Consider the following 25024-nt stretch of genomic DNA (forward strand, 5'->3'; position numbering starts at 1 on the left):
AATTCTACAAACCGGAAATTAAAATGATTAGACAATGAACACACGATAGAAACACATATTTATAGATCAATGCTTAACTATCATATGATATAGAAAATAATGTATGTTCATTTTTTTAATTAACAATAACAATTAAAATCTTAAGAGCTTATGCATAAAGGTTATTCATAAACAGAGCAACTTTCTAACAGCCTAATTTACTTCATCTGCTGAATTTAAATGAATTAATTAGCACAGTTAAAACAGAAATAGCCCTTTATGCAGTAACGCTGTGGAAAAAGACCCTTAAGGCCTCACACCTCTCTCCTTGCGCCCTCTGCTGGTCATCCACAACACTGCACCATCTAAACCCAGTGGATTTTTATTGTGTCGTGTTCTTTTATGCATTTTTTTTTTTTTAATTTCCATGTATTGTGTCTGTATGTTGAGTTTTTAATTTATTTCACCTTACACAGTGACCTGTATGGTGGACGCTCCACATGTGGTGAAGTTTTCTGTGAAGTCTTTATTTAGCATTTTTGGAAGGAGTCTCCAGTGTTAGTTTACGGTTTCTCTGTATCCTGAAAACCTGCATTTTTTTTTTTTTTGAGAGAGAGAGAGAGGCAAGTGAGGGAACAACTGTTATAGCTGATATAAGGTAAATGATAAGAGGAAAAAAACTTGTCTCATGGATGCTCCACAACATTAAATGCAACTATAAATGGAGAAAAATGCGATGTTCTTTAATAAACACTGTAATTGCTGGCAACTTGCTGTGGTATAATCGGAATAAAACACTTCAGGATGTGTTGTTATAGGAATACTTCAGGATGGTAACATTAAATTGATTATTTTCCAATAATGGCACACCCCCAAGTGTTTCGTTCCTTTCTTAAACACTGGCTAGGCTCGGATAGATGTAATATGTTGTATTGAAACAGACATTCAGTTTGAGTAAAGCATCATTTTATTAAGCGATGCTGATGGTCTTGTGCCTCAAAACATTGCACACATACATGAAAAAAACGGCACAGTCATGACAGGATTAACAACAGCGATGACGAGCAGGCAGACAGCTGGTCATGTCATACAATGTGTCTTTCACAGCATTCTCTTAAATTGTGTGTCCTTTTATCCCTTCTTCTGTATGACATTCACACTGGAAGCATTTTCATATCTTTCCTTTGACACTTGTTATGATCAGAGACTGAGACAAAGTACAACTGATCATTTTCAGGAGAGGTTTTTGCATTGGAAAACACATGGGAAAAAAATATCTTTGCCTGTACATTAGTGTGAGTGAGGTTCAAATGTCAGGAACAGATATCAGGAAACAGAGTACGATTAAAAGTCCACTCGGAGGTCTGTAGCTTTCAGGATTAAAAAGTTCTGCCTTAAAAATCGAACAGCATGGCTTATAGTCTTTCATTTGTAGATAATAAATCAGATTCACTGACAGTAATACACACCAAAAAAGACCAGCACTGTACTGTGAATACCTTCAAAAAATCTCTTTCAAAAGCTGCACAAGAAACATCTCACTTCAATATCAAACATTGAGACACAATTGCTGGATTAACTCTGAAGTCGTACATTTAGCGACATTCAGTCATAAGATCGTAGATATTTTACACTAATATATTTACACGTCACAGGAAGAGCAAAAGCGCCTCAGGATTCACCTTAATCACCTGTCCCTTTGTAGAAAATAACATCTGCAAACTTTTGTTTAAAAACAAACAAACAAACAAACAAACAAAAAGATTCAAATACAAAATTAAATGATTCCGAGTAAAAAAAGGCACACTCTCGCACAGTGTAAATTGATGATATCGAGACATACAGGCAGATGGTCTGGGGTTAGTATAAGAACGATACTCTGGAAGAAAGAAAACATACAGCTATAACTACATTGTTATATAATACTAACGTTCAGAGTTACAGGCTTCAGAGGAAGAGAAACACAGACGGCAAGACGTAGAGTTGTAAAATCATTCTCCCAGTTTTTTTTGTTTTGTTTTTTTACAGTGCAGCTTAAATGCTAACAGTTAAGCATAAAAATGTTCAAACTGTAATAACATCCCTACTGGAAGAACGGTCCATTTTAAACTTTAAACCTGCAGCAAATGCAGTGCTGCAAAAAAAGAAATGTAAAAATATAGACATAGTTTTCAAAAGAACTTTTCAAACTGTCAATTAGCAACACAAAACTTTCTCCAAAAATAAAACATGATAATTTACTAATATAATAATAATAATATCTCTAATCCTTCTATGATCTAACTCACTCTAAATTGAAACAAGGCTTAAAGGAAAAATCCACCCTGAATGCGGTGTGTATCATTCTGTATAAATAACACAATTTTCAGCCAGATTTATTTTGTACTTTTATGTTTAGTTAAAACTTCTTTCATCGACACGTTGATCTGTGTTACTTTGGTTAACGGTTTCCTACATTACCCACAATGCCCTGCTGAAAGTGGTCCAGTGGGATTTAGCCGTCACTTCATCTCTACCTAAAGAGAGCGATGCGGCGGCGCTTTAGTCCTTTAGTCTGTCCAGATTTCTCACCTCCTCATCAAACAGATCAGATTCCAAAGCTTTCATGCCAGTATCACCGTCAATGCCCTCGCCTTGTCATCTCATAGCTAACTAGCTGAGCTGGGTTTCTGCCATAATGCATTCTGGGACTTTGAGTCTAGTGTTTGCTGTAATGTCTTCGCTACTTCTGTGTTGGATTTCTCATTACTATGACTTTGAACTTTGCTGGAAGCATTATGTATTTGTTTCTGTAACTTTGTATTTAAGAGCTAACAATGAAACCTGCCCGTTATTTTTGAGATCTGTGAAAGCTTCGGCTAACAAATTAGCACCAGAATGTCTAAACACATCACAAATATTTCAATATAAACATATAAGATGTGCTTCAGGGTGGAGTTTTCCTCTAAGATCTCACTACAATCTCACTACTATTGCATAACCCTCGAGTCAGTGGTAAAATTGGCATCATTTGCATAAATATTTGGGTGCATTAGATCAGTGGTTCTCGAATCCAGCCATGAACAGTCTCAAGTCTTCTCTTCCTGATCGAACTAATTAAGAGGTTTAAAATTTACTGTGCAGCTGGATCATACTTCAAACTGTGCGCAACAGGAGTGAGAACTCCTGCTTTAGATCATGTGCAAACAACTTTTATAGGTTTTCTACTTATAAGCTTCTCTACAATAAACTCTGCAGCCAGCGGTGAATCTAAATAGACTACAAAATCTCATTAGTTCTTTATCTAAAGGGTCCAAGTGCTTAACAGAAGATTTAAAACAATCCACAATGGATTTATAATTTCAAAAGCAGTTATAACCAATCTACAGATACCAAGGACCAGCATTTCCAGTGATAGATAATAGTTTGTGCTGTCAGTGAGGGATCCCTGACTGAAAAACCTTTTCAGGCTGCTTTCACACTTGTCGTAAAACTGTCTGTGCAACATTTTGCATGTAATCCTACACGCCGAGGCTGCAGAGCGAAATGTTTCTTTGCCAAATGTTGCAATGTGACTAAAAATAACTGTCTGTTTTGGGGATGTTCACCAGTACATGCTGTGACGTCTCACTTTATCTCTTTTGATTCTCTTGATTTTCTGCCTCCAAAGGCAAATAACCTCCTCAATGTCAGAGTTATACTGATCTTTGTGTCATTTGCACTACAAAGAAAAATAAATCTAATCTAGCGAGCAAGCTAGACGATACTAGCTAGGAGCGTTGTTATGGTTACAGGGTGGGTAAAGTGTGAAAGCAGCCTTGGTCTAAAACAATGCTTAACCCAGGCTCAGAAAAGTGTCCCTGTCTGATGTCTTCTTACAGTAAACAAAGACAGAATAAGAGTAAAAAGCAGCTTTGAGGTTTCCACATAAACACACAATAACATCACTCAACATCCCAATCAACAATATCTAATACAGATGTACAGCACAGTGGAACGCATAGCTATATGTTTGTCCATTCACAGCCATTTATTCATGTATTTATTAAAAAAAAAAAAAAAAAAAAAAAAAAAGACGAGAAAACAACTGTAACCAGACAGTTCTAGTAAATGTCCAAGGATCCCATTAAAAGCCTCTCAGTAGGTTAGAGGCCTGATCTCAGGGTCCTGAGACTGACCCCAGGCAACAGTTAGGACAGAATGGTGGTGATGAAGTCGTAAAACCTTTTGGAATATTGCTCCGGATTAACCGTCGAGATTTCGGCTCCAGCCTAGAGCCAAGAGGGAAAATATTAGATACAGAAAAAAAATGAAATACTAACTCAGTGGAAGTTCATTTATTCAAAAAACATTTTTCTCACCAATTTGTTCACCTGCCAATTCCCACCCACCAGTCAGCTCTACCCTGTCATAAGCAGCTTCCATGTGAGGAGGGTAAATGTTAAAATGTGTTTCCACTGAGACACCTGAAGCACGACAACTGCATCTTTTCTGAACTGCTGCACACTATATATGCAGTGCAACACACTCAGAGGAAAGCGCTGTCTGCCCTCTTCTGCATACATGAGCTTACAGCTGCCCACAATCGCTGTGATTGACAGAAACAGTATGCCCCGCCCACTCAGAGAGCACAGCCAATTTTGTTCCCTCGGCTCCTGGCCACATATAGCTGTGGCAGTGCTCGTCAATAATGCTTGAGTCAGAACACTCCTCACATACCTTCAGCTGTCAATAAAATATGTAAAATATATGTATCTGTAAAAGGGAGAATAAACAAATGGTGTCAACCACAACCATCCAAACAATCAGGACAAGGTAAGCACAAGGAGGTGTCTCTATTTGTCAGTTTTCAATTTTGAGTTTATAGTATAAACTGCTGACTGTACCTTTTAAGGTTATTTTTTTTTACCTAATTAGCTCAAGCAAAATTAGATGAGTGCAAGGTGGAGGATCAATATCACTACAAACATCAGGAGCATAAATCATTGCCTAAACCCATAAAGCACTTTTTCAAATGCAATGGCAGACAAAGCATTTTGATTGTGTAACCAGAAACAATAAAACACTTACTATTTCAAACTCTGAACATTTTATTTGCTGGTGTGAATAATCTCACCTGTATACTGTAGACTTGTCCCTAAGAGTTGCTGCTGTAATCATAAAGACTGCACTGTGCTCATCCCAGGACTCTTAATCACAATCTGTGTAAACTGAACATCCTTTCAACACACTTAGTAGTGTTTGTCTTTACTCTTCTACACCTTTATAATGTAATGATTTATAATCTGGTGTCACCAAGAAGACGACGGGTTCTCTTTTAAGTCTGGTTCTTCTTAAGGTTTCTTCTTCATGTCATCTCAGGGAGTTTTTTCTCATCACTGTCACCTCTGGCTTGCTGATTAGGGATCTAAATATACATTTCTGTAAAGCTGTTCTTATGACAATCTTTATAATTAATAGCGCTATAAAGTTAAAATTAAATACAATTTTATGTAATCGACTGCTGCTGACTTTATTTAGATCGGCTTCCCTTAACAACTTGGCAGTGTTCCTATTGTAGTGTCCACTCACATTAACCACATTTCTAAGCTGATGATATTAAAAACAGGATTACAGTGAATATTCAGGTTATGCTGTTTTATTGCATCGAGCAATTCAGTGTTTATGAATGTGAAATCTCCCTTTTTTTTGTAAACTTGTATATAAAATCTGTAACAGGCATTAGGTCTTACCCCATGCTTCACTGTCTTAGCCGCATGTGCTGCTTTCTTCTTAGCATCATATGGTGTGAGGATGTCGATTACGGCCATGAAGTACACCTCTTTTTTGGGGGCGTCTGAGAGAAAGTGTATATATATATATATATATATATATATATATATATATATATATATATATATTTCTCTCAGTGAGTACTAAACATCACATGGTTAATAAATGGTCTACATGCATAATACTACACTCGACTGTATTAACACACTCACTCTCGTGACTGCGTATGGCGTAGACGTCCACGCTGGGATCGAACTCTCCCGGCCCCAGTGGCCTGTTGCTGTCGAGTGTGTTGCTGGGACTCTCGGGTGGCGACCCGGTCACTCCTCCATCGCTCTCGGCTCCCTCCTCCTCACCTCCTTCGTTCTCCTCGATCTCCTCCTCTGGCTGCTCTTGCTCTCCACGCTCCACGTCATGGAGCCCAACAAGCAGGCTGTAGTCCATTAGCTTCAGCTGGGCTAGAAACTGCACACACACACGCACACATTCAGCTTAGCTCAGAATTGAGTGACCAAGAAGGAGAATAAGGGGGATGGATGAAGAAGAGCAAATAGTAAGATGACAAGAAAATGTAGAAATATCTTAAGCATAATCCTCATGCATGGAAATTGTCCTTGAGCTTTTTCCGTTTAACCCTAACAAAAAAATGTAAGACTGCACCACAAGCAGGGTGAATATGAATATTAGAGCTAGGTGCTGGATCAGCGGTGTTAATAATTACAATATGGTTCAGTACTAATGTTTTAGGAAATGACTCACAAACCTCCACATCATTCTTTAGCTTCTCCAGGAACATCTTCTTGTTCTCCTCATCAATATAGATCTTCTGTCCATCGTTGATGAAGTCATTATCTTTGTATGTTGGGAGCTCCTTAGTCTGATGTTCACATTGGGGAAAAAAAGGTATTATTCTTTAGAAAACATCAGGTTCAGGTAACAACTGACTTAAGAGTAAGAGTGTATGTTTGAGATGGATTTATTTCACTTTTGCATTGCCAGTGAACATATTTTAACTAATGTCACCTAAACTTGTTTTGAAGGCCAGGGAAAAAAAAAAAAAAAAAAAAAAAAAAAAAAAAAAAAAAAACACCAGAAATCAGCAAAGAAGGGTCTAGAAATCCAGATTCTATGAATATGCAAATTGTAAACGCACTCAACCAAACACATGGCCATCTCTTTACTCTGGTACACAGGTGCTGCTTGGCCTGTATTTGCATACTGGAACATCATGGGCTTGCATATTTATATGATGCAACAACATTTGCCTGTCACGACATACTATAATAATACTAACTGTTTCAGTGAAATGTTCAGCTCCTTCATACTGTGACTGTCTACACATTAAAATTAAATCCCTGGAAAAGATTTCATCATAAAATAAAAAGCTTTATCTAACCCTAACCCTAGGCACTCTTTCGCTTCAGGTAGGTCAGTCTGAGCACTGATTTTGTGCTTGGCAACTCACACATTACTGTATGACACACCAGTGAAAGTGTCATTCATAATGTCTCTTTTGTTTTATCCCCAGTTTTAGAATATATGAATACCTTTATGATTAATAGAAATACAAAATAAACACTTTGCATAGATTGTAGAGAGAAAATGAAACTTTTAAAATAGCTTTTTTCTTACAGTGGATAGACAATGAATTCAATCGTAAGATTTTATGAATAGCACAAAACACATCACAGATTCTGTACAATAACTGAAACTAAACCAGAACTTATATAAAATAAACCTCTATATTACATATAGACACACTGGAATCCAGAATATTCCAGGAATTATATGATTATCTGTTTACATTTTTCTTTGCATAATAAACAGATTATGAATTAAGCAAGGAATAAAACACTTGTGGGTGTGCGGTTATAGGAAAATAATCAACAACAGGATGGTGTGATGAAGTGGAGTTACTGTTACCACCTTTAAGTTGGTTATTTTCATATAACAGCGCATCCTGCAGTGCTTTACTCCTTTTATACCACAGCAGTTTGCCAAAATTACAATTAAAAAAATTTATTAAAGAACAAGTTCAGTACAACAACTTTTTATCCATTTATAGCTACATTTAATGTTGTGGAACTGCTGTAAACAAGTTACCACTTTACCCAGTCATCTCCTTACCAGCTTTTCTCTTCTTATTTTTTCTCTCTTGAAGATAATAAGCGCAAAGTGCATATTCCTCTGCCCTGAAGTCTTTTTCCATAAATGTTAAATAAATGTTTCCTTACAGAAAACATTTTTCGAAGTTAAATAACATTTTTAAAATGGCATCTGCATTACAAATCTCTGTGAATTAGCAGTTAATATATAATTAATTACATACTGTATTAGAATGCATGCTTTTATATACTGTAAGTTTCAGCTGCACTACTGTCAGAGCTTCTATTATAGAAAAATTAATCAACACCTTCTAATCAAACAGAACTGAGAATTTAACCAGTATTACCAACAGGACTTGGTTGATTAATTTGGTCACAGAACTGTCTGAAACATGCAAACATTTCAAACGTCATGAGAGCTAGGTCCAACTAGCTTTATTTGTTTTTAAAAAAGCTACACCAAAGTATCCCTTTAATTATTCTTTTAAGAACTGCTAGAGGGAAATTGTAATTATATCCCCATAAACACACTACAGTTGGTGTGACGTTCTCTTGGATTTCCCTGCAGATACGCTCACTGTGGAAGAAGACATGACGTTAGCTCTGGACATGATTTTGAGCCTGCGCTCCCTCGTGGCATCCAATCAGGACAGAGCGTATGTGTGTGACGTCTTTGCGGGTGTGTCCTTACGTGTCTGATGGCGCAGTAAAAGCGTGTGGCGATCCGAATGGTTTGGAGCTTTTGGCTCATGCGAGATTTGGCTGGAGCCCCATCTTCAGGTGGGCGTGGCTGTTGGACAAGAGGGTGAGAGGCATGCGGCTTCACTTATGAACGCAGCTTAAAAATAAAATTAGTCACTAAATAAATTTAGTGTTCAAAGAAATAAGCTGGTTAAAACAATCTTCAAAAAGCTTTAAGAAGAATAATGGGTACAAATTATACATAGAGTACATGCATTAATAGGAGAAAAAAAAAGTAATGCCATTGTTCAGAATGCTAACTAATGTTTAGAAAATGGTAATTCAGAGAGTAAAAATGATTTTGAGAGAATTAATACAATTCATAAAAAAAATCACTGCTTAAATAATACTGTATATGACACATTTACATAAATTTTGAGAAACAGTTCACACTCATATTCGCAAAAGAACATCATATACGGCTGGAAGTACATGCCGACAGGGAGTACATGCACAACGGGGCAGAGAACAAAGATACACATGCAAATTATTCACATGCCTTCATATATATACATTATGCATGAGACGTCACAAAGCAGCCAGCGGCCCCTTGCTGGATCCCTAGTTCACTAGATTTAGCAAAAATCATAATATATTTATTAGAATCAATAAAATTACTTTGGTACTAGTTTACAATCTAGCAAAAACATTCTTTATTCATATATTTCAAGCTTGAAAAATTATTTGGGCAGTAACATACGTACATTTTTGTTTAAGCCAAAACTAGGAACAATAGGTTACATATTAACATCATGTTCACATTAAAGTCAGTGTACTTGAGCAAATATACGACACAGAATAATGACCTGATATGAAATATGACTTGTTATTATTATTATCTGTACCGTTATTTAACTTGAATATCTTGATCTCAGACTGATTGTCATTTCAGTAAGGGAATTAAGACTCACCATTATTAACCATTATTTTCCTTTTTTTTTTTTAAACGAATTGATGCGTTTAGGAAAGTACAACATGCCACTCTTGCACCATTAAGTTCACATTTCCACAGTCAAGCAAGAGGAGGGATAAAACAAAGGAAATCATTAAGACACTCAAACAAAATGGAGCACAAATTCAGTGCCGCTGAAGACAAATGAAGAGGAAGGCAAATGTTTCTTTTTTTCTTTCAGGCATTATTTACATTATTTATTATTTGGGGAATTTTCTGATACATGATTAACAGATAAACGTGAAGCCAATGAAACATTCCAAACACAATCATTTCAGATTTCTCACATCAGTAACAAACATACATGCAATGTACTGAACATGCAAGTGCATGCTTATTTAATGGCAGTCATATTAATTATTTCACACGTTTGAAGTCTGCATTAAGCATCGGGATTATTTCACAGATTAAAAAAAATCCTAATGATCATGATGTAATGAAAATGATTGTACCTTTTCTTTGTCGCTAGCCTCTCTGGACACTGTGGATCCCTGAGAAATGTATTAAAAACCGGGTTTATCATTTATTTTATTTATCCGGGATTATATACCTGGCTCTTATTATGTATAAATGTATCGTCTAACCCTCAACACTAATGGACTTCTCAGAGTGCTCACCTTCAGGTCGTATTTTTTGTGCACAGGCAGACGGGGGCTGAACACGTTGCGCGTGACGATCATGTACGTCTCGTCTCCGTCCACCGTGAGGCGGTACATGCCCAGGAACTGAGGCAGCAGTGTGTTGCCATGGCACTCCACTATATACTGCAAACGGAAAAAAAAAAAACATACAAATGAGGCTCCAGCTCACCAGAGTTCACCGTAAGGGTGACTCAGCTGCTTCACAATGACAGCCTTGTTCCAATCATAGCTCCTACACACTTCTCTTACACATTTCCACTTTGAAAGGCTGGAGGCTATTGGAAATTGCTGTATTTAATGTTCATGTCCTTTTTCTGACAATATTTAATGGCCATGTCCTTTTTTTGGCTCTGGAAATCTGCGATATCAATGAACCGTAAAACTACGTATGCTTAATGGGTTACCTTTTATTCTGTTAATCACTTAATCAAGCTTTAATCCTTTAAACACTTAAACGAGCCCTAAATCTGATGTGCTGCTCCTGTATAACAGGGTTTTTACCTTAAGGAATTTTTTACAGAGATTTCAGTCATTATGCAATCACAGAAATAAAGCTACCACGCTGTACTTTCCCTTGTTTCTGCAGTGGCATCATCAAGGGAACGTATTTTACCTCTAGAATGTATATACTGTAGATACGTACTACTAGCAACAGGAAGGGTGAAGGCTAACATTTAGTTTCTCCGAGACATCTGAAACCACACAAATGCATCTTTTCAAACTGCTGTCCGGGGGAGTGCGACACACTCGGCGGAAAAAAATATCCACCCTCTTCCTCATACATGAGCTCACAGTCGCCCACGATTGGGTAGTATCGCTGTGATTGATAGGGGAGAAAGAGTATGCTCCTCCCACTCAGACAGCATGGCCAATTATGTTCTCTTGAATTCCTGTCCACAGACGCCTGCGGCATCGCTAGGATTTGATCTCACGATCACCGGATGATAGGGTGAATGCTTTTTTATTCCTTTGTGCCACTCGGGAGCCCTGAAATGTATATATTTTACTTGGAAACCTTTAAAAATAAATTAAGGTACATAATTGGACCAGAAGGACCACACCACATGCATGTTCTTAGGTAAAAGATATATAGTAAAGGTACAGAACATGCACCCTTGATGGTACAACCCTAGCAAAAAGTACAGTTCGGTACTTTATTTCTGAGAGTGTGGATAAGAGTGTTTGCTAATGTGAACAGAAAGCTGAAACAAATAATGTACCCAAATGAATAGCATGTCAACATTATGATAATGAAAATTATCTAGAAATTATTTTTTAAAAAATGATAAACTACAACTTCATAAATGATAATAAGGCAACGTTTAAACATGCAGTGGCTAAGGAGATGGGACATCCTTTCACCTGATGATACTTCTTCAGGATGTTGTGCATCTCAGCCACATCTTCACTGGTGATGATCTTGATGACGTACTTCTTGTTGTAGGAGGTGTGAAAGCGCGCGCCGCTGCGGCCCTGGGCGTCACTCGGGACCGGCGCACTTCGCGTCAGAGAGTTCTGCAAGAGGAAAGGCGTGTTACAGATCACACTGACATCCATGCACTAGACACACATTATAGAAAACATCGCTCTTCCTAACAATGGATGACATGATGACAGGAAGGAAAAAATTCAAAAGCTTGGTCTACATTTTTCTGTTCTGACTTCTGATTTAATAGCATGCAATTGGTTCTGTAGTACTGTTTACTGCTACTATTACACGTAACTGCAGATCAATATTCATATTCACACAAGCTGTATCTATTGATTTGGAAGATGAGAGCAGAGTAATAAGCAATACTCCTGCTGTTAAAAAAAAGCAGCTCAGGGGAAAAAAAGTGCTGCGAACATTAAATTAAACAGGAAAACCTGAACACACCACACTTTTTCCAATTTCTGACATTTACCCAATAAATAAGTACCAACTGCACGGTCTTAAACTGTGATCTTACGTGATGTTTAGACAATCTGGGCTCAAGCTGATAAACCGAGACCTTTCATTCTTAAAAAAATGTATTAAAATCAGGCAAATGCAATATTTCTGTTTCTTTCTTCCAGGATAAAGCCTGACATTTGACTGCTGCGCAGCTGGCTGTTGCTGACAAACCTTACGAACATGAATGCTTAATTTGTCTGTTTCTTTCCTATTGCAATATTATCTGCACTAACATGCTTAAACACAGCTTAACAGTGTTTCTGTGACATTGCCTGCATTCACTTTATTGTTACATAAATTTAGTGGAAATATTTTCATGTGCCAGTGATGAGTGTCTTGTATGAATGTATAATCTGACATTATATGAATTCATTATAATAAATTCACATACAAGTAGAATATATAAACACAGTCATGCATTAATGAGATAAAATGATTACATAATGGGTTTCCCTTTTTTTTTTTTTAAATCCAGGCACCTGATATTCCTGATCATCGATGGCAAACCTCTCCCTCAGATTTCGGAAGACAAGAGGACAGTATTCTTTAAACTTGAAATGGCTTGGCATATTCTCTCTTTAGAGAGAGAGAGAGAGAGAGAGAGAGAGAGAGAACAAGAAGGAGGTCAGAAGTTTGAGAGACAAATTAAAAGGAATAAAGGAAAGAAAAAGAGAGAGAGAAAGGACAAGAAGGAGAAAGAGACAGAGAGTGAGAGAAATGCAGGAGAGAGAGAAAAGAAAAGGAAAATAAGGAGAGATAGACAGATAGACAGACAGAAAGGAAAGAGAGAAAAATAAGGAAAAGAATGGGAGATAGAGAACAAGAGAAAGGAAAGAGAGGGAGAGAGAGAAATATGGAAACAGAGTGAAAGAATGAAAGAGGGAGACCAACAGAAAGAAAAAATAAAGAGACAGAGACAAAGAAAGAGACAGAGAGAGAGAAACAAAGTAAGGGACAGAGAGGGAAAAAGAAAGAGCAGGGGACAGACAGAGACAGAGAGGGATGGAGGGAGGAAAAGAGAGAGAATTAAAAATTAAAAGAAAGAGAAAAAGAGAAAAAAAGACAGACAGACAGAAAAAAGCGAGAGAGAGAGACAGAGAGAGACATAGATAGAGAAGGTACAGAGAAACAGACAGCCAGAGAGAAAGAAGGAGACAGACAAACAGACAGAGGGAAGATAGAAGAAGATAGAAGGGATGGAAACAGAGAGAGAAGGAAAGAGAGAGGGAGACAGAGAGAAAAAAAGATAAACATTGAAAGAAAGGAGAAAGAGACAGTCAGAGAGAAACACAAAAAAAGAGAGAGGGAGATGGACAGAGAAGAGAAGAGAAGAGTATATTTAATATTGGATATATAAAATTGGCTTACAATCTGTCTGACTTCGCAGTTGCTCACATTATAATAAATTAATAATAAATTAATAAAGTGCAAGAATTAAAAGGAGCCAAAAGGCTGTGACTTATCAAGCTTTGGATTTCCGCTCGTACTTGTTGAAGAGGTGATTGTCCACTTTGATCTTGGAGTTGGCTTTGAAATCATCAGGCATCAGCATTACAGGGATCTGAATGTGACTGAGGTTATTTATCTGGAGACACACAAACAGAAGCAGGAGGAGTGCTCAGATACAGAGTCATCACTTTCACACAGCAAATACGGTGCGTTTTATCGAATTCTTGTCATCACGTCAGCTTTCTGGAACAGCTCCGAACGATCGGACTGACCTCTAATTCACGGAGAACGGTGGTGCACTGGTGGCTCACGGCCAAACGCCACCTTTCTCCTCTACACTCACTTACAGATATTCGCACGCATCCATTTTCTTTACTTTACTACCATTTAAAGAGCTCTATGGGATGATTCCAGTACACAGACAACTGCAGAGGCACTATATCTATTTCAGTACCCTCTCAGGGGGCATATTTTCTCTGCCCTTCACTCTGGAATCCTACCTGCTTTTTATGACACTCCCTCCATCATCTAAACACACACACACACACACACACACACACACACACACACTCTATCATTATGACGCAGGAGGCTATTTCGGTGTACCTTCCTCTGTGTCTCCATCTGTCCTTACTGCATCGGGGGGTATTGCTTTGTATCTGTTAGCAAACTCTGTCATCAATCCGTATAACAGGTAAATGTTTCATACGAGCTGTTGATGAACATCAAACAGACATTTGGATATTGGTACATTTTTAGCACAACTTAAAAAATTCTGTGTTTATACTTTCATGCTGGAAGGAGAAAGTGAGTGATCTGTAAACTGTTATCCTGCTTTCCCCTTTCACACTCTGCAGCCAGAAAATGTGTCTCATCTAGCAGGCTAAACAGTCTGGAGAAAGACAGACAGAGAGAGAGAGAGAGAGAGAGGGAGAGAGAGAGAGATTTCTGTCAGCCAACACAGGCCAACCAGTTCATTCCTCTTCATCTCAGAGGAAGGGCACACTGTAAATGTTTTTCTAAAAAAAATATGTGCCAGTATGTCACAGCCTGAGGGGGAGCCAGCGAAAGTGATGTGTCCAGCTGTACCCACCTAAAAGCACAGCACAATAGTCTCCTAAAAATATCTGCTCCATTTTCCCAGAAACAACATTTTATCCCACGGTGAGCTTCATCTACAATGATAAAATCTTTGATAACGTGATAACGTCTTGGTAACTGTTTTATGTCACTCAAAAATATGTCCATTCAGCTTTATCACTTACTTCTGCATTTAAACATTTTTAACCAATAGCTCTTCTCAGAATACGGCATTATTATTATAATTAGGGCGTAGTGCATAGACCCCTTTGGTGTTTGTAAACAAAAAGACATGCATGCTTAACCTCAAAGATGCTACTTGGTTATAATATGACTAAAGAATCTATCGAGATTTTTATTTACGAATCGGACTGACATTAGCTAAAATGTTATCCCCTTCTGACAGACCCCTCTCTGTCAGTGGCTACATGATCCAAAGCAGCGCTCTAGCCTGCAATGGCCAGACATACTACATACAAACCTTACAGAAACTAGAGCATTTTTTACTAGAAAGAATTGAAGGCATACGAGTCTCTTCATGCTTACAACTTTGCTGTTTGTGGGCATGTTCAAGATGTAATGTTTTACATTTACAACATCATAAAAAAAAAAAAAAAGTTGAACAAAGTTAACTAATCATTATAGGCAAGAATGTGACCTAGCTATCTAGCATTAGATAGCATTAGATAGCTAGTTTCTTGATGTAGATTTCAGGCGAGCTACAAAGGTTTGTTAAAGCAATATCAATTAGGCATGTTAGCTAACTAGCAAGCTAAGCCTGTTAAACTCTTTAAACTCTTTTTAAAGTTATTTCACTGATTATGGTAGTTACCTATTTAGTAGAGATGAAAAGCTCCTCAGACCAGTTCTCCCTTCTAAATACCTGCAACCACAACCGTCTTCACGTGGCTTGGAAAGGTGTCAGTAAAAACAAATGTTTTAATGAACATTTTCCAATTCTGAGACCCAAAAGCACAATACAACAGTTTAGAAAACTGATTCTGGCTTCAGCTTAAAAATCACCAAATTTTTTAATAATAATAATAAAAAATGCAGCAGTGACAGACAATAGTACTAGCTCCCTGCACAGCAATTTTGGTGTACGCCCCTTAAGTGCTCTAGAGAGCAAGAAAGCATGGCAGAAACATGATCCCAGTTTCCTCTTATTCTCGGGCTCATGCCGAGTTTAACGTATACCATGATGTTAATTTCTGCCATATTGGATTTTCAAAAATGTTTTTTTTTCTCCACTTATTCCTTCTTCCTACAAATTTTGTCCAATCACAAAATTTGGATCACAGCACTGTGAGACCATCCCGAACAAGACTTGGTTCTCAGATATATTTTTGATATGTGAGACGGTTCGTTCATAACGTGCAAACGAATTTGACAGGATAGTCACCAAACTTGAGGGCTCTCAGTATCTCAGCAGCGGTGTGATCTATTCAGACCAATCTTTGTATTTGAGTGAAGGATCGGAAAGAACTCCAAGAAGTTTTGGCTAAATTCACCACTAGGGTTTGCTATAATTCACAAATTAGTAAAACTGCTTGATGTATTGCCATTAAATTTACTATGTTTCCTTGGGAACTATGATGGTCCCAATGGTTTCTGTTCTTCTTTCATCACTAAGGGGTAGGGCCAGAAAGTGCTTGGCCCCTTATTATTATTATTATTATTATTATTATTATTAATTATAGCAAAAGAGCTTCATTTTCATCAAATGCTTTATCCTAGTCAGGCTCAAAGGCATTAAGTGAGTGTGATGCGTCATGAGCATTAGCATTCAGTCCAACGCCTCACACTGTCCTACAGAACGCCCTACAGCTCACATGCCACACTGCTCCGAGGAAATAGTGTCTGTCCTTCCTGGTGTTTGCACAACAAACATTGCTTAGGAAGTGGGTCAAAGACATGAAAACATAATGCTCATACCGCTTATATATATATGTGATATTAAAAATATCTAATATACGTGAAGAAGGAATCGTGAAGCACTGGTGAACTGTATCTTTTTAATAATCATGTGTAATGTGTGTGGAATTATCTCAGTGGGTGGTAAGCTGCCTACTATCAAAACTCCAGCACAAAAAAAATATATATATATAATACTGTGAGTAAAACACTGGAATACTTGGTGTGAAACAGGACGTGGGTCTGTGTAAATATTTTCAAAGTGGATTAGTATTATGTCATGCAGTGGTTCTAATCCTCCTGACGGTTATACGCTCTTAGAGGGCTTTCAAATGTGTTGGGTTTTTTTCAACTGCTAGCTCACATTTTATATGTAATCTTATGGGAATTTTTTTATTCTCCTGACCAATCAATTTGGGAGCAAACATGAAAAACAAATATGGAGGACAAAGTGCAGGAGAAAATGAGTCTTGTTAGAGAGTGAATATTAGAAAATTATGACGTGTTGAATAAAAAATATTGCATTGCCAATATTCCAATGTCGTCTATTTTTAGATGGCAAGCTAGTCGATACTAGACAGGACTGCTAAGAGCGTTGATGTGAAACCACTCTTACATAATACATAAAAGGAAAATGCAAAAGATTTCTTGAAGTGTAGTTTTTTCATCTGATGATCTCTAATGATCATTATTATTTTCTGTTACAGTCACGTTGCTTAAACTCTGCAGAAAGGAGATCATTTGACAAAACTTGACAGGAGTGCCTTCTTGGGAATTAACCAATACAATTCTAACTAGCTGCTGTATCATATTTGGGATATGAGTTCCTCCTTTTTATCTATTCAGATTCCACTTTATACTCCCTTATGCAATCACAGCAATAAAAACACTCCTCTGCGTCAAACTAGGAATGAGAGAATGAGAGCTTCACTGGCTTTAGAAGGAGGGATAAAAAAAAAGAGAATGGGTAATGTGCCAGAAGGAAAAGATTGACGAAGAGCTGAAAAGGCATGAAATAAGGAGCCAAAGTAAAGGATAAGCCTGGACACAGAGCAGCTTGAAGGAAGCAGTAAGTGGATGCTGATCAAGGAGGAAGCCATCTAATGGCGTAATTAATACCCACACCAGAGGCAAAGCAGCAAAGCATTAATCAGACCAAAACATGGCACTGATCAAGCTGTGCAGAAAAGACTGTAATTACAACAAAACCTCAACAGCAGGTTATAAAACCACTGCCTCTCATCGGGACAGAACTCGGTCATCAGTCTCACTCCTATCTCCCAATAGATTGCCTTTGCATCCGGAAAGCATAATTAGAAAAGCATCCAAAACAGACTGCCTGCTGAAGAGTAAGGCAGAGATTTATTTTCTCTGCTCTGAAAGGCAGAAGTGGAGTGTAAGCGGTAGTTATGGCTCCAGTCTCCAGGGTCAGAGAGAGAGAATTAGTCAGCCATTTCTCCTGGCCAACTCTCCTCCAGTCGCTCTGCGTATACCAGGCTGTTATTTATTTATTTTTTTTGAGAGCGAGAGAGAGAGAGAAAACAAGAGTGAGAGAGAACGAGAGAGACAGAGAAACCAGAAAACCAGACTCAGAAAGGCCAGAGCTGGCACTCCGAATGAGAATCTGAGCTCGCTGTTCAAAAACTCCAGTTTCCCCCAGATGAGGACGTGGGTTTGAAAGGCTTGTGAAGTGGATACACAAACAAGTCGTCTGCATATGCCCACACTTGTGTCATCTCTGCTAGTCTTTCATGCAGCAGAATACCCAGCAGCACTTTAGCAATATATTATTGACTTCACTGAGACTTAGTACTTATGTCTGCACAGTTGATGAATTTCTTACCCAGGCAGAATTTTCACGCTGTGGCCATGTTGATGCTTTTGTTATGGATACAAGACAGGAACATTACTGTAGAACAAGTCTCTTGGGGCCAGTGTGTTTGTAAAAGGATAATATGGGAGAAAATGCACTTAATGGCTCCTCTGGCTCATCTTTTAGCAGAGGAGGGGTCAAACCAGTGGGATGTGGTGTCACATTTCATCTGTGATGTGTACTGTTGACAGAGTTAAGGATGTATGGATCACAGCAGCAATTTAGCATTTTGGTCAATCTGCCAAAGTGTATATCTATATCATCTATAAACCGTAATCTTTAGGTTGTAATAATAATAATAATAATAATAATAATAATAATTAAACAAAAAGACAAAACAAAAAAAAACAAATGCTCTAATTGTTCTTCATACTTAGAAAGATATTTTTACGAAAGATTTTTCCATTAAATCTCTTTCACTGTCAGTATTTAACACACTTGTTATAAGCTGAAAGACTGAAAGAGAGAGAGGGTGTGAGCGAAGGTGGAAAAAAATAGGACGTCGTTTGATTTAGTTTTGGTCAATAATGCTGTGTTCTAATGAGCGTTTGATAGCCGTCATGTACGATAAAGTACCCGAGGCAGCAATGTAATGTTTTTACTACAGTAAGTGATTAAACACACCTAATGGTATTCAGTGTAGTCATGCACCTGAGCCAAGAAACAGAGAAAGGAACGACAACCATTGGACTAAGGACCTTCATCAGATGGACTGTAATAGACGGAAATGCATTTTCATTGGTACTTTAAAGAAGTCAAGGGTGAGGTAAACGTTTGGTCATGCGCTATGAATAACCATGAAACCATGACAGTATAACAGCTCTAACTGATACAGGCAGCTAGTTTCTGAATCAGTCATATTACTTAGAACGGCTGAGTCATGTTTCAAACAGCTAGTCATCATTTCATTAGCCAATTAGAAAGAGAAAGGATAGTAAGCAAGCAGGATTTTGGGAGTTTGCATAAGTATGTTTCCTTTATTTTTCTCCAAAAGATCACCAAACTGGGTGGCTGTTGATATGATATTGCTATTTTCAGAGAGTACCATGTGTATGGTCAGTGCTTTAGTAACACGACTTGACCAATAAATACTGTCTTACACGCAACAATGAAATGAATTCTTCCAAGAGAATCCAGAGAAATCTACATTCACAAATAGCCTACGAAGGGCCATGGACATGCGTCATCGTTTGGCAGCTGGTGTCGGCACTTTTCCAATTAAATAATTATCTTAGCACATTCACTGCACCTTCTTTAGAGTTGGATTAAAAATAATAAGGTGTCACTCTTTAAAACAAAACTACTCATGAAATTACAGGCGGCTAATTAATCATTTATTTTCTCTGAAAAATAAATAGAGAAATAATTTCACTGATCTGACAAGGTGACAAATTTACACTTATTGAAAAATTGTGCATTTATAAAGACAGATGAGTTTTTGCTATTCAAGACTTTATAAGACTAAAACTAAAACATTATAGGATTAATTAGGTTTTAATGATATACAGTCCCTATGGGAGAGCAACTCAGAGAGTACACAGCGAAGATCCAGACAGCAACTTTGCCAAATAGCAGGACTGAGCCATCGTTATCTCAGCTCGGTGTCACTGACGGGGAAATTAAGGCTGCAGAGAAATAGACGATATTAACTGCTAATTGTTACTTGATTAACCTCTAATAAAGCTTTTTTGGATAAGCCAGCTAAATGAGACGCTTGTTAGATTGATTTTTACATTAGATTGATTTTGTTTTAAAACGATATAAAAAAAAAATCCACAAGCATTTAATTAATCTATGTTTACTCCTACAGGATAACACACTGATGTTGTTTCTTGCTATTATGTAATCAGGACCACAATTAGATGCGCCACGTTAAAGCCACAGTCAGTGTTTTTAGTAGAAGTTAGTGCTGCCTGGCCTTGAACACCTGAATGCTAATATAAGAAGAGGACTTTCTGAACTGACAAGGAACTTGATTGAGAGGTGAGAAGAAACACCTCCTTGTTCTGACTGGTTGGATGCTGGTGGCCCAGAACAACGGGAGTTTCTCAGATTTTAAAAATCTCAGACCCTTAATCATTATAAATCTGTATCTTTTATTATTCTAACATGGCTTATCATTTAACATAACCCAGATCTTAACAAGCTCTATACAAAAATAATAATTTTTCAGATTTTAGCTTAAAGTTACTCATTATTAGTGTTGAAGTGTATTTCTGTGATTGATGCCACAACATGGGATCAACGATTCAAATTTGTAATTTATTAAGGAATGAAATGTCATGCTTTTTAACTGTTTATAGTTACGTTTAAAGTTGTGGAATATCTTCGGCATAAGTATAGGACATGATAGGAATTATAAACCTATAGGAGCTATCGACACCTTCTGACCAATCAGATTCGAGACGTCAACAGTGCTTTGATATAAAGGAAATGTGAGAACACACATGTTAAACGTTTACACGTGTCAAAGCACTAACCTCTGTCTGACATTGTGAGGAATGTGTATTGTTAATGTGTTTATCAAGCTAATGTTATTTCTCATGCCATAAAAAGATTGAACTTTTCTGCACAATGTGTCTGCATCCATATCCATTTTAAAGCGCAGGGGATAGAAATTTAATTTTCAAGAACCATTAAGATCATAAATTGCTTAACATCATTACATGAGAGGCGCTAACAGCACTTGTTCTTTTTTTCCCTGTCAATATTTTTATATGAAAAGAAAAAAAGCCATATTGTGATTTTTTTTTTTAACACTTCTGAACCATTAGGGAGTTGTTTCAGTCACTGAGAGCTTCATCTGCACTTTATGCAAAATCCCACGAACACGAACCACTGCCAGCGGTGACATCCTAGATGAAACCTCAGAACATTTGTGAAAAGCTTCACGGCTCGGGGAAAACAAAAAGAATGCAACACATGCAGCTCCTTCACACATCTGCACAGGTTTCATAATACTGGCTGGATACCGAACATCCTGAAAAGCATTTCATCTTAGGATTAGCACGAAGCTCTCAGAGTCCCAGGAGCCCAATTATTGACTTGCTAGGCACCGGGGAATATTCCTCTCCTCAATAAAAAGCAGACAACGCACCACTGTATGACGCCAGAAATCAGCTAATTTCCCTGCAGCGATCATAAAATGATCATTTCCTTGGAGTGTCCAGATCTCACACACATACAGTTGCAAGATACACTACATCTGTCCAAAGAGATTCCAGGACATTTGACCTCTTTTGGCATGTGGAGGTGGGGTAATGGGGCTGTTTAAGGCAGTACGACATGACGCTGCAATAAAGTCATTCTCTCTCTCTCTCTCTCCCTCACTCTCAATAAACAAACAAACAAACAAACAAACAAATAAATAAATAAACGCAGCCTGTTATTTTACCCAAAACTTTTCTACGCTGGGAAACTTTGCAAAGTTCCAGCTCCTTCCATAAATGTTAAATAAATGTCTCATAACAAAAAAAGTCACCACATCAAGGATTTTACTTTTTACTTTGTTAAACAACACATTTAAAAAAAAAAATCTGTTTATTATTAGTCTTGTCCGCCATACACGTCCGTGTGTATGAGCTGTTACTGTAGAAACAATAACGTATTAGAACGAGCGCATTAATATAAACCCATCGTTCACGTTACAGCCGGAAATACTGTCCTAGCCGTGCTGTACGAAAATAATGCACACCTTCTGACCAATCAGAATCGAGAATTCAACCGCGCTGTGATATAACACGTACTAACTTGTCCAAGCACCAAAATTTTATTTTCAAGGACTACACGAGAGACATAAGCTATATTTCACATTACTTCTTTAGACGATATAAATGGCATTTTTTAAAAAATCACATGATCAAAACACATGAGACACAAGACGTCATTCTCTCACCAGTCACAAGGTTGGCGTTGTTCTGACGGTGATCGTTGCTATGGTATTATTTACGAGTAGCTATTAAGTAGCTAGTACAGATTTGAGTCGGTTTATATTGTATATAAGTATATTGTGTTGTCAATAATGTTTGTTGAGTATTTAAATTTGTTCACAGGGAGCAAATTTATTTGAGAATTCATACTCGCTTTTTTTTTATTTCAAGCACTTTTTGAACGAAAAATGACTCAAAGACTGAATTCTTCAAGGTATACAAGACTTTAAAAATTCAAAAAGCTCAATTCAAGCACTTCAAAGATCTGTGTGAAACCTGTTAAATGTAACTATAATTGGTTAAAAAGAATCATATTTAAAAAAAAAAAAAAAGATTGCAGTCTTCAGGATTTGGAAATATTGACGTATAATCCAGCGTGGGGTCGTAACACACCATCCCACCACCCTGTCCTGGATTGTTTTCCTACAATCAATCAATCAATCACAATTACTACACATCCTCCTGCAACATTACTTATAATTACATTACTTATATTAGACATGTACACTGTATGTGTGGAAAACTTATCCCGTCCGAATACTACTTTATCTTCCTATCATTACACACTGTCAGGGCTGATGACATGTCACATGTCCTAAATCCCAACTGACTCCTGGAAGTAGAGAGCACCACTTTGGGTAAATAAGCAATAAATGATGTACTGACATGTTTTAGGTATGAATTTGGGATTAGTCGACAGATTTGAGCGTTCAGGCTTACCGAGTGGTTGACTCCCCACATCAGCACGCTGAGAAGAGGGTCGCTGGAGCGGAAAAGCTTCTTCTTCTGCGGCATGAAGTGTTTTTTCTTCGTTTTGGTTTTGCTGGCGATGGAGGAGGCGAGGCTGGCAGCTGCAGAGGCCATGTTTTTGTTTTTTTGTTTGTTTTTTTAAGCAAGGACGCCAGAAAACTGGGCGAATGAATGAATGAGTGAGTGAGTGAATGAATGAATCTGTACTAAATTGACTAACTGTCAAAACCTCGACACCTGAAGCTGCTGCTGCGAGTTAAACGCGTCCCACCGGATGTTAACAAGTACCTGTAATTCGTCCTTTCCGCCTGTATTTCCTCTCTCATCCCTCCGTTAAATTAGACGAAATAAATCAATAACAGTGTCAAATATCGACGTTAAATCCTTAACACACCGTGCTAGCTGTACTAGCTGTCATTGACGTGAACGTGAAGGTTATAGCGTTACTACAAGCCTGAATATGAGCACGAGCACTTCTTCACTACCAAAAAAACCCAAAAAAACCCCCAAAGCTTAAATTTAATCCGGTTTTTTTCTCCCACCTGAAATTCATACGCATAGAGAATTCCAAAACGAGTCCTTTTCCAGTTTCAAGAACACAAAGAAAATCCTAAATTGGTACAAAACCCATACATTAACCCTTCCACAGAATAATGCAGAGGTTAGTCGAGGACCGTTAGCGTGCTGACGTCAGCTAGGTGTTCCACGATTTGAATTTTAACGGTCGCTCTCGTGCACACGCGACGTCAGAAATGTTCCGAAGAATAAACCGAGGCTGCTCGGTGTCGTGAAGCGGGGAAGCTGCATCTCCGCCATCGCCAACGTCCTGCGCTTTGGGACGCTGCAGCTGGATGAAGGCGCAGCGCATCAGTCCCGCAACCCTCTTTGGCTTCCGGTTGGTCTTATAGTTCACGGAGCGCTATTGGCTTACTGATGTACGCGGTAGGGCTGACACAAGAGAGTCGATTCTCCGAAACACGGCGTTGCGAATAGGGAGTCGACTCCGAATCTTTTTGGGAGTCGGTTCCACGCGGTGAGATTGATTCAGCTGCAGGTCGTGCAGTGCGAGGGCTGATTTATAGCTCTGCGTCTGTTTCAGTAGTCAGTCTGAATGACTGACTACTAACACATCTGGATGTAAAGTGAACATGTGCACCAAGCCTTAATCTTTCTCTTATTGCCTTCCATGTTTATATGCACACCCAAAAAAATTATAATGCTAACTCAATCTGTAGCATATGAAGTTAGTAAATGTGTCAACAAACCTTGCCATTTTTATAATCATCAATCTTAATAGTGTATTATGTACTTAATTAATAATGCAAAATATGTAAAAATGTTACATAGTCCATTCCAACATTTCCATGTTTTATATTAATGAACAATTCAGTGTTAATAAACAAATTTGTATTTGTTTGTCATTATGGTAATGGTGACACCCCACTCCCCTTGACGCTTATGTTGGAAACCACTTGTTTAGGCATAATGGGCCGTATGCAGAGCCCAAAAGTCCAAAAATAATGTTAGGTGTATTCAGAGTCTGGTTACGCACCTGCTTAAGTCAGTTTTCTGGTTGCACCATTCTGATTATTGCAATCACCTGCGTGTAGTTCATGCCTCCAAGGTTGGCAGATTTTTTATTAAGCAGAATCGTTGGTGCCTGGGGTTTTTAGTAGTGTCTTGACCATCATCTTTAAACACAAGCACTTGCTTTTAAGCCTGAAAAAAAAAAAAAATCAGGCATAGAAAATGCAGACCTAAGAAGGAAAACCTTTTCCTTTGCTGCCAAATGTAATATGTTATAATATTAATGGAAGAGACAATTTAAAAATGAAAAATTAAAAAACTCTTCTACAAAGATACAAAGAACTTTAACACGTTGCTAATATGTCGCTGCATGTATAGTCCTAATTGTAATCATTACACG

General features: G+C 37.8%; 1 protein-coding gene across 2 annotated transcripts; it reads right to left on the bottom strand.

Moving 5' to 3' along the window:
* Positions 1–928: 928 nt before the first annotated feature.
* pip4k2ab (phosphatidylinositol-5-phosphate 4-kinase, type II, alpha b) lies at positions 929–24021 on the bottom strand. 2 transcript variants are annotated; one of them, XM_026941251.3, is made up of 11 exons: positions 23068–24019; positions 13590–13687; positions 12582–12678; positions 11532–11684; positions 10146–10292; positions 9981–10019; positions 8527–8625; positions 6494–6607; positions 5943–6195; positions 5691–5794; positions 929–4229 (listed from the first exon to the last, which is right to left on the bottom strand). In XM_026941251.3, the coding sequence occupies exons 1-11, from the start codon at positions 23209–23211 to the stop codon at positions 4149–4151; spliced, it is 1329 nt and encodes a 442-aa protein (XP_026797052.1). In that variant the 5' UTR covers positions 23212–24019; the 3' UTR covers positions 929–4148. The 2 variants fall into 2 exon arrangements, with proteins under 2 accessions (XP_026797052.1, XP_026797053.1); XM_026941252.3 differs by lacking the exon at positions 8527–8625 and having other exon boundaries at positions 23068–24021.
* Between the last annotated feature and the right edge of the window lie 1003 nt (positions 24022–25024).

This window comes from Pangasianodon hypophthalmus, chromosome 21 (assembly GCF_027358585.1).
Source record: "Pangasianodon hypophthalmus isolate fPanHyp1 chromosome 21, fPanHyp1.pri, whole genome shotgun sequence".
NCBI classification, from domain to species: Eukaryota; Metazoa; Chordata; class Actinopteri; order Siluriformes; family Pangasiidae; genus Pangasianodon; species Pangasianodon hypophthalmus.

Excerpts from the sequence above, each read along its gene's own strand:
- pip4k2ab (XM_026941251.3), bottom strand. The coding sequence starts at position 23,211 with ATGGCCTCTGCAGCTGCCAGCCTCGCCTCCTCCATCGCCAGCAAAACC. Across the intron at positions 10,293-11,531 it reads TCCTGAAGAAGTATCATCAG|TATATAGTGGAGTGCCATGG; the intron begins GTGAAAGGATGT and ends TTCCGTTTGCAG. Across the intron at positions 10,020-10,145 it reads ACAAAAAATACGACCTGAAG|GGATCCACAGTGTCCAGAGA; the intron begins GTGAGCACTCTG and ends TACATTTCTCAG.